This window comes from Parus major, chromosome 13, assembly GCF_001522545.3.
Source record: "Parus major isolate Abel chromosome 13, Parus_major1.1, whole genome shotgun sequence".
Lineage (NCBI taxonomy): Eukaryota > Metazoa > Chordata > Aves > Passeriformes > Paridae > Parus > Parus major.
In genome coordinates, this window is record NC_031782.1 from 13,623,639 (window position 1) to 13,634,325 (window position 10,687).

The following is a 10,687-nucleotide window of genomic DNA, read 5'->3' on the forward strand; positions in this document are numbered from 1 at the left end:
AGCCTGTACAATCAGGATTTTTAAGCCCATCTCTAGTGAAGGATCTACTGAATATTTGGAAAATAAATGAAGAAAACAGTAAATGAAGGAATTCTAAAGAGGGTTCTGCAATTATAAAAGCCAAGTGGCTAAACCTCAATAAAGACACAAAAATTTCTTCTGTAGTGCTTAGAGTGATTGTGGGGAAAAAGGAAAAAAAATTGATGGTTGAAGTACAAAAATAAAAGAAAAATAGTAGAAAGTAGAAAAATACTAAAAGTAGAAAAATATTCCATGCAAAATTAATTGTTTCTCTGCACTTTAAGACCTAGGTGTGCAGGATGTCTGTCTGTTCTGACCATAATGGAAGCTTTTTACTGTAGGATATCACCTCTCATATTGCAGTGAGATGGGAAATACCCCAGTAAGACTCAAAATTCTTTGATTATACTACCAAGTAGAAAACAAAAGCCAGTTAACAGGAGCCCTACACTTGTCACAAAGGATTTCCCTGTTGGACATCCCATTTTTCTGCTGTAAACACAGAGGGAGAGCGTGCCCACACGCACTGAGTGCAGCTCCTTCCCTCCCCAGGTGCACGGCAGGAACCTGCTGTCCATCGACTACGACCGCAACATCCGCACGGAGAAGATCTACGACGACCACCGGAAATTCACGCTGCGCATCATCTACGACCAGCTGGGCCGGCCCTTCCTGTGGCTGCCCAGCAGTGGCCTGGCCGCTGTCAACGTGTCCTACTTCCTCAACGGGCGCCTGGCAGGGCTGCAGCGCGGGGCCATGAGCGAGAGGACGGACATCGACAAGCAGGGCAGGATCGTGTCGCGCATGTTCGCCGACGGCAAAGTGTGGAGCTACACCTACCTGGAAAATGTAGGTGGTGTCGTGTCACCTCCTGGCATCAGCTGCAGGGACACGTGGCTTCGTGACACGTAAATCACACACGCAAACCGGCTAAGATTTGATATATCCCAGGCTGTTAACCATCACTGGTTTCAAAATTCCTTTTTTTTCAATTAGTCAACTGAGTATGACTAATTCTTAGTGGGAAATATTTTGTTCATGGTTTCTGTCTTTTGCTATTTTTCTGCCATAGAATGACAATAAATTAACACGATGAATTGTGCTTAATTAAGCCCAAACATGCGTGACTAAACCTGACAAAAGGTTCATGCAGAAACAGGTAATTCATCTCTAATTGTTACTTATTAAATGAAAGCATGGTAGTGCATTTTTACTTCGCCTGATTAGCACACTTCAGTCATAAAAGCACCTTAAATACTGCAAAACTGCATATTGTTTTCCCTTCCCCTTCTTGTTGTTCTAAGTAAACCAGAGCTGATGTTCTCTGCTTAGCTTCTCACATATTTCACAGTAACAGTTGTGAATTACAACTGCTGGCAGAAAGATAAATCAAGTCATTTATCTAACGCCTCTGCATCCCCCAGGAAAAAAAAAAAAAGAAAATAAAAAAAAAGTCCTCCTGCAGGGAGGACAGCTCACAGGTTGCTAACCTACACTTTCTCTAGAGTGTCAGTGTATTGATTTCCAGGGAGCAGATCCCCTCATCTGGCAATCTGACAATATTCCTGAGCAGCTCTGTGCCCCTGACTAATGTATCTGATTCTCTTTGTACTCATTTAACATTAGTGCCACTCCAGTAAACTTTTCTTCAGTTCCCTCTCTCAGGCCACAAGCTGATACCTGGTAACCATTTGTTGTTGTTTCCCCTGCAGTCGATGGTGCTGCTGCTGCAGAGTCAGCGGCAGTACATCTTCGAGTACGACTCCTCGGACCGCCTGCACGCCGTCACCATGCCCAGCGTGGCTCGGCACAGCATGTCCACTCACACCTCCGTGGGCTACATCAGAAACATCTACAACCCCCCCGAAAGCAACGCCTCCGTCATTTTTGATTACAGCGATGATGGGAGGATCCTGAAAACATCGTTTTTAGGTACCGGAAGACAAGTCTTCTACAAGTATGGAAAGCTATCCAAGCTGTCTGAAATTGTTTATGACAGCACAGCGGTTACTTTTGGGTACGATGAAACTACAGGTGTCCTAAAAATGGTGAATTTGCAAAGCGGAGGGTTTTCTTGTACGATTCGCTATCGGAAAATTGGCCCTCTTGTTGACAAACAAATCTACAGGTTCTCTGAAGAAGGAATGGTCAATGCAAGGTTTGATTATACATATCATGACAACAGCTTCCGAATCGCGAGCATCAAACCCATCATAAGTGAGACGCCTCTTCCAGTTGACCTTTACCGTTACGATGAGATTTCTGGCAAAGTGGAGCATTTTGGCAAATTTGGAGTTATTTATTATGATATAAACCAAATTATCACCACGGCAGTCATGACTCTGAGCAAGCACTTTGACACCCACGGGCGCATTAAGGAAGTGCAGTACGAGATGTTCCGGTCCCTGATGTACTGGATGACCGTGCAGTATGACAGCATGGGAAGGGTGACCAAGAGAGAGCTCAAACTCGGTCCCTACGCCAACACGACCAAGTACACCTACGACTATGATGGAGATGGGCAACTGCAGAGCGTGGCAGTCAACGACAGGCCCACCTGGCGCTACAGCTACGACCTGAATGGGAACCTCCACCTCCTGAATCCTGGAAACAGCGTCCGACTGATGCCGCTGCGCTACGACCTCAGGGACAGGATCACGCGCCTGGGTGACATCCCGTACAAGATCGATGACGACGGGTTCCTGTGGCAGCGGGGTGCGGATGTGTTCGAGTACAACTCCAAAGGGCTCCTGACAAGAGCTTACAACAAAGCAAATGGTTGGAGCGTTCAGTACCGCTATGATGGACTGGGCCGAAGGGCTTCCTGCAAAACCAACCTGGGGCATCATCTACAGTATTTTTATGCCGATCTTCACAATCCAACAAGGGTAACTCATGTCTACAATCATTCCAACTCCGAAATCACCTCTTTGTACTACGATCTGCAAGGCCACCTCTTTGCAATGGAGAGCAGCAGTGGGGAAGAGTATTACGTGGCCTCTGATAACACAGGCACTCCGTTAGCCGTGTTCAGCATCAACGGCCTCATGATCAAGCAGCTCCAGTACACGGCCTACGGGGAGATCTATTACGACTCTAACCCAGATTTCCAGCTGGTCATTGGGTTCCATGGAGGACTGTATGATCCTTTAACCAAACTCGTGCATTTTACCCAAAGGGACTACGATGTCCTGGCTGGGCGCTGGACATCTCCTGATTACACCATGTGGAAAAATATCGGCCAAGAACCCGCTCCTTTCAATCTGTACATGTTCAAGAGTAACAACCCTCTCAGCAATGAACTGGATCTGAAGAATTATGTAACAGGTGAGACTTCTTCACATTTATAATACATAACACTACAGCTTGGAAGTTGATTTGGGAAGGAAATCCAGCTTCTCCTTACGAGCCCTTTGCTCAATACTCACATCAAGTTTGGGCCATTTTCCTCTTTTGGCTATGAAAAGAACTGGATATTTCTGATTCCTTGGTACTGCTCTTCCCTGACCAAAGGGCTCTAAGTGAAAAGCCATGATGAATTATGGAGGGGAAAAAAAATAAATATAACTTTGTCTGAATATAAAATTTCAACGTAGCCATAGTGCTCTTCCTATTGAACTAGTACTATGTAATGAAGTATTCATTCTAATTCTGTATCAAAAAAATGTGGAGTCATGTATAGGAATCACTGGCAGGTTGGCTCAGAATCACAAACCAGAACTGCTCAGATCTCTTTCTATCAGGGCTACTTTCAAAATTAACTACTGACAGAGCCCATGGGCACATTATGAATTAGCACCAAGAATGGATTTAATTAGACCTCTTTTTCACATTTAACTTTTAATATGCACACAGTCTTTAGTCTTTAAAATTAAATCCTTAATGTTTTTTAAGATTATTTCATCCTGAAAGACTAATAAATGCTATGGATTGTGTAGAGCCAAGAAACAAAAGTAGTTTTGATCACATATGTTAGAATTGGGTAAAACTTGTAACCCTTTCTTAATTAGGAATAATTTTTCACTTTGTAACATCACACAGTACTTGAACTAGCTGCTGGCGGTTTCTAAAAGGAAAGGTAATTAATATGTCTTCAGGAAAAGCTTTTTTTCAGAATTGAATATGCAGTATACAATAATTAGAGTAGTGATACCATTTTTAAAAAAGAACAATCTTAATTTTAGCAGTAATTTGAATTTGAAGAAAAGTGTGCATTTCTTTCAGAGAAAATCATAGCACGTTTCATTAGTACATTGAGACCTAATAGTAGGTGTAACACACCACAGGTTCTAGTGGAGCAACTTTGCAATGAGCAGATAATGTGATTTGTATCTGATAGTGTTAAAATACTGGTGACTAAAATTACCTCGTGGTCCTAAATTCAACAAAAGTTCTGTTTTCATCCACTACCCTTTGTTTTTAATTTTCAACATCGTCATATTGTGTTTTGCTACATTCTGAAATCGTATTTGTTTAATTTATCCATCCACTGGATGAAATCTAATAAGATAAATTGTGTTTAGGGACAACACACACCTTGTAATCTGTAAAAATACTTCATTGGCGTTGCAAATATTTGTTGCTCTAGGACTGAACACATTATCTTCAACAAGAAGGGATTATGGTGGCACCTTTGTTGTCATAGTTCAAAAAATAAAAAAAAACCTGAGAACAAAAGAAACCCGCCAAAAACCCTCCCCCCACCTCCATTCTTACTGTTAACCCCTGACAATGCTTTATTCACAGGTTTTGCTGAAAACAAATTCCTGTAGCAAGTACAGTGCTGCAGAGTACATTAGCTCAGCATAATAGTAACTGTTTTGTATATAGGTCCTCTTCTGGTTTCTGTGGAATTAGTGCAGCTGAAGGGAATTGTTCAGGAAATACCATTTTACCATAAAATCAAATTGAAACCTTGTAAGGAGCAGTAACCCTGTGCTGTCCAAAGGTTCAGTAAAAATACAGTAGGCACTGTGTCATGGGAGATGGATGCAGATACCTTGTAGAGGCAGAGTATTTTACTACTTATTTTAGAGTCAGAATGGCTAAGAATAAAAATACCTTTGGAGTAACCAGGCTTTGCAACAGCTCAGCTCACAGAAGTGCCAATAGAGCCAGTGTAGGCCAGCAAGGAGAGATGGACACTGGGAAAGACAGGACAGAGCTTTAAGCAAAAATTATCATGAATTCAGGAAACAGGAAATGTAAAATGGAGTCATGGGCACTTTTTTGTTAAAAGAGTTATCATTTAGATAACCAAAATGCCTCATTAGTTCTTAATATCTGCTGAGAGAGAATTACTGTTATTTAACTCAGTTACTTAGCTTTTGCAGCCAGGTCTGAGGACAGTTTTCGTGGTTGAACCCGCATCTGGAACTTGCTGAGGCTCACCTCAGAGCTGAGCTGTAACGCTCCTACACAGCTCCTACCTTCCCTGGAGGGATGGAGAGGATATTCTTGGTGCCTAAATATAGACATCTGATTTACAAATCTAGCTTCTCACTGCTTTTAATGGAGCCTCCTGAGACCAGATGACAGCTGATAGAAGTAGGACATAGAAGAGAAGCCATGTCTTTCCCCAAAGGACTTTGCAGATGTTTTTAGAGTGTTAACCTAATAAAATATCATTATACAATACAGTTTATAGGTTACATATAGTAGCCACATCAGGAATAAAAGATGGAACACGTAATGCATAGTGTAAAATGTTTGGATAATTTGTGTGCTCTAATGGTAAAGAATGAAAGAGCTGGTATATCCCTGATGAATTATTTAGAGTAAATTTAATGCAGGGTTTCCTGTGCCTGTTCGTGGTGGATTGTTACAGTTCTGTAAAGTTTCACACAATAATATTAATTGTGACTTCAGTTGCTACTTGAAATTAAGGATATCAAAGATGGATTTCCTAATATTTTTTATTTCCTCTATTTGTTAAACACATGCGTTTCTCACTTAGCTTCTTTCTTTTGATTTTTTAGATGTCAAGAGCTGGTTGGTGATGTTTGGATTTCAGCTAAGCAACATCATTCCTGGTTTCCCTAGAGCAAAAATGTACTTTGTGTCACCACCATACGAACTGTCTGAGAGTCAAGCATGTGAAAATGGACAGGTAGGCAGAAAGATTAAATTACTTTTTTGGATAAATTTTCCCCACTCTATGGATAGAATCACTGGCTCTTCTGTAGTTCCAGCAGAAGGCCAAGCACTTAATTCAGTGTAAAGTGAAGTGAGTATAGCTACATTTTATACTAATGAACATATGCTTTTCTTGCCAGCTTTCGTTGTTATCATAATTACAGTGTCATTAGTTTGTCTTTTATTGAGTTATTCCTTGATTAACAAGTTGTAACTCGATTAACTTGATTAGCAATGACAAAGGGAGACTTTGTCAGGGTAATTTATCATCTGTTGTACCTTTGGTAAAACCATCCTAATAATGTGTTTAAATAGACTTAGCTACTTGTTTTACTGGTAAAAAGGGGTTCTATTTCTCACTCTGTAAGAGGTTTTCTTACCATGATTTGTCATTTTTCTAGTTAGAGGCTTCGATTTGCTACTCCATTTAACTTCAGTTACAGTGTTTGTACCTGTCAGGTTAAGGATGGACAACAGTGTATGGGTTTAAATTTACAATAAATTCCAGCCCATTAAATAAACTTCAGAAGAGTACTAGGCCAACTCCAAACCTACTCTTTGCTAGGTTTACTTCATCTTTGTGGTAGATAGAAATAACCATATAAACCTAAACATACCACATTCTCAGGCTTCTAAGTCATGTGAGAGTCTAAAATCCCTCTTGCTTTGATGCTTTTTGGGTCCAAATTTCACCTTTTTTCAAAAAGGTTTATAATCAGAAGCATTTTAATTACGTATACTGGTTGAAATCTGTGGGTAAAAGTATCCACATGTTAAATGCCACCTTTTAATACCTTTTAATACACTGATTCAGTTTGTTTTCAGCTCTGATTAAAATCATACTAGACTTGGGCCTTTCTTATTCTTCTAGTGGGCATTATGATTAGCCAAAGAGGTGCATATATGCTACAGAGGGTGATGAGAAGTATTTTATTTGGTCTTACAAATGACAAAATAATTTGCTGAATGAGTATTTACCTGATTCTGAACAAGATATGGACAGATGGATGGATGGATGGATGGATGGATGGATGGATGGATGGATGGATGGATGGATAACTGAGAGTGGTCTTCTGTAGTGTAGAGTTTTTCTCTGCATGTCTTTCCTTTAAAAAAGCAAAGCAAAGATCATTATTGGTCTCTAAAATGAGAATGTTCAGATCTGCATCTTCTTTGGTGTTTTTTTTCGTTTTGTTTTGCTTTCCCCAGCTAATTACAGGAGTGCAGCAGACGACAGAACGACACAACCAGGCTTTCATGGCTCTGGAGGGACAGGTCATATCTAAAAGATTACATGCCAAAATTAGAGAAAAAGCAGGCCACTGGTTTGCCACAAGCACTCCCATTGTGGGGAAAGGAATCATGTTTGCCGTGAAGGAAGGCCGGGTGACCACTGGCGTTTCCAGCATAGCCACAGACGACAGCAGGAAAATCGCCTCTGTCCTGAATGGCGCTCACTACCTGGAGAAGATGCACTACAGCATCGAGGGCAAGGACACCCACTACTTTGTGAAGGTGGGCTCAGCCGACAGCGACCTGGTCACCCTGGCCATGACCAGCGGGAGGAAGGTCCTGGACAGCGGCATCAACGTCACCGTCTCGCAGCCCACGCTCCTCGTCAGCGGCAGGACTCGAAGGTTTACCAATGTTGAGTTTCAGTATTCCACCCTGCTGATCAACATCCGCTACGGGCTGACCGCCGACACGCTGGACGAGGAGAAGGCCAGGGTGTTGGACCAGGCTCGGCAGCGAGCCCTGGCCGCGGCCTGGGCCAAGGAGCAGCAGAAGGCGCGGGACGGACGCGAGGGCAGCCGCGTATGGACAGACGGAGAGAGGCAGCAGCTCCTCAACACGGGAAGGGTTCAAGGTTACGAGGGATATTATGTCCTGCCCGTGGAGCAGTACCCAGAGCTAGCAGACAGTAGCAGCAACATCCAGTTTTTAAGACAGAATGAAATGGGAAAGAGGTAACAAATTAACCTGCTGTCATCCTTTGCTGGATGAATCAGTAGTCGTAACTGTTATCTCCTCTCCTAAGGAGATGAAGACCTAAATGGGGGCACTAGGCTGAGCTACTCTGGGATAGTAAGTGGCAAAAAAGCTCATATTTTTTGAGTTAAATGCTACTGTTCAAGTGATTAAAAACCACATCCTGAAGTGGACTAAAGCCAGACTGAAAACTCTTAACCGTACAAATTAAAAAGTACCCCTGAAATATTACCCACTTGTTCTGGGTCTAAAGAAAAACAAAAAGAAGGCCTCGTATTGTATTACCTCACTCCATTCACACGTGAGCAAACTAAGAAATCCAAGTGGGCCACTTTCACTAACCAGCTGATGAAACACAGATGATTCAGACTGCTTGTTTGATAAATATCCAAGAGGTTTTCATTTAAAGCAAAATACAGATGCATTTAAAACATGACTTTGGGGTGATTTGTGTGTAGCAACTGGAGGACAAACGAAATGCAAGTGAGAGCGCACTGGAAATAGGAAAGGAAAATATATTTAAAAGTAACAAAACCACACTTGCACTCTGACCCTCCACTTGTCTGGCCTGAAGCTTAACTTATTCAAAGAGGGCAGAGTGTAAAGTTACATTCAAAATGGTGGCTATAAATCACTACAGATAAATTTCATACTCTGTTTGTCTTTGAAGATTTCCATTGTGGACAGTATAACACAGTTACAGGGTGTAGTCTGTTTAGATTCAGTAGTTTGTTGGTATCAGTTCCAGTAGAGCTGTGGGCATTGTGTTACACTATTGCAAATGGGCACCACGTCAGATCACCCTGTACATACATCAGCCAGAAGGCACAATCACTGTTTCAGATTTAAAAATTATTAGTGTGTTTGTTTGGTCGAGAAACTGAGACAATCACATTACGGTCACCACAAAAAATAAAAAAAATTAAAAAAAAAAAAAAAAAAAAGGAAAAAAAAGTCTAATAAGAACTTTGGTACAAGAACTTTTTTGTAATATACATGTATGAATTGTTCATTGAGTTTTTATATTAATTTTAATTTGCTGCTAAGCAAAGACTAGAGACAGGCAAAGATAATTTATGGCAAAGTGTTTAAATTGTTTATACATAAATAAAGTCTCTAAAACTCCTGTGAATTAGTTGTCTTCCATTGCAAAGTCTTGTAAAAGCAATTCTTGTCTGGCTGCTTCTAATGCATGCAGCATTTTGTATGTGGAAATGCCTTCCTGTGGTTCAGTGGTCCTTTGATCTCTGGGCAAGCAAAGTCCTTCACACACATCACCCAAAAATCTGTTTAGGACACAGGAGAAAATTGGTAAATGCTTTAGAAATGCCCTCTCTGCACCTCATGACTAGCAGCCCTCAAACTGCTGTGTTTCAATTCTGGAATTAGTTTAATTGCACTGAAGTAACCTCTAAACAGTTTGAAAATGTGGTAACACAATATTAAATGGAACATGCAAGGCTGTGCTGTGAGCCAGGAAGTCTCCATGAAATCTGTCTTCTTTGGGAGATTGCTTATTTCTACCACATTTAAAAACGGGGGGTAAGATCAAAGACCCTCTCCTAAGCAAACAGTCACTCCTGGTGATGATAAAAGGAATCCATCCATCACCCAGAGCCCTGCCGCTTTTATCTCATTTAACTATGTAGCTGGGGACCTCTACTTAATTTTGAGAACAGTTTTGCTTTTGGGGTTGCAAATGAGGTTTTTAATGATTCATGATAGCAACAGAGATGCTCAAGTTGATTATGGGCATAAATTCACTCTAGGGCATTTTTAAAGCCGAACAGTTCAGTGCCTGTGTGGTGCAACACCTGGAGCACTCAAAAGCACATCTAATTTTTCTGTGCAAATGAGAGCCACCCTGCTCTGACCCGGAGTTACATCTATGTGTGCACCCCATGGGCACCCCCAGCCCTGTTACTCATCCTCTGAAGAGGAAGTCTGGCTGCATTTTCAGATGAAGTCCTGATTGTCCATCACTGCAGGTGTTTTCTTTGCTGAAGGACTTGGAGTGGCGTTACATTATTATTTTGTTCTTTACAAGTGAAATCTCTTAAGGAAGAGGGTTTTTTTAATGGGGGAATAAAACATGAAATCACAAAGTGGAGACACTTTGCATTATCGCAGTTTGTCTGGATTACCTGGCCCTGTCCTGAGAAGCTGCTTAGCTCATTTTTTGGGATGGAATTTTTCTGCCATTTGAGAGGGTTGAAATGAGACCCTGTTGCACAGTCCCCAGTGTCCTTCATTCTGTTGCCATTCTCCTAAAGCTGAAACTCTTCAGAACTGGAGATTCTCTTACTTCAAAAGGGAACTCAGTTAAGCTAAAAGGGAAGCATCCTTTGAATATTAATGACTATCAGAGGAAATGTAACAAATTTCAGGGGATGCACTCCCTACTCATCTCCTTTTCAACTAACATACAGCATCAGGATGTTCTTAAACAGTTTTGGGAGATGGTGCTAAATTCTCCCCAGAGATCATTGATCCAGAGCTGGCTGAAGTTTCCAAAGGCAGTGTGCAGCTCAGCACAGCCCCT

At 41.5% G+C, this 10,687-nt stretch overlaps 1 protein-coding gene across 12 annotated transcripts in view; it reads left to right on the forward strand.

Annotated features, from left to right (window-relative positions):
- The window catches only part of TENM2 (teneurin transmembrane protein 2), a 478,752-nt gene extending 469,475 nt beyond the window's left edge, over window positions 1–9,277 (forward strand). For all 12 annotated transcript variants that reach the window (XM_033517641.1, XM_033517643.1, XM_033517644.1 and 9 more), the window contains 4 exons: window positions 574–870; window positions 1,734–3,348; window positions 6,000–6,130; window positions 7,366–9,277. In XM_033517641.1, the coding sequence (XP_033373532.1) occupies window positions 574–870; window positions 1,734–3,348; window positions 6,000–6,130; window positions 7,366–8,127 (2,805 nt within the window). In that variant the 3' untranslated portion in view covers window positions 8,128–9,277. The remainder of the gene's footprint in view (window positions 1–573; window positions 871–1,733; window positions 3,349–5,999; window positions 6,131–7,365) is intronic.
- The last annotated feature ends 1,410 nt before the right edge of the window (window positions 9,278–10,687 follow it).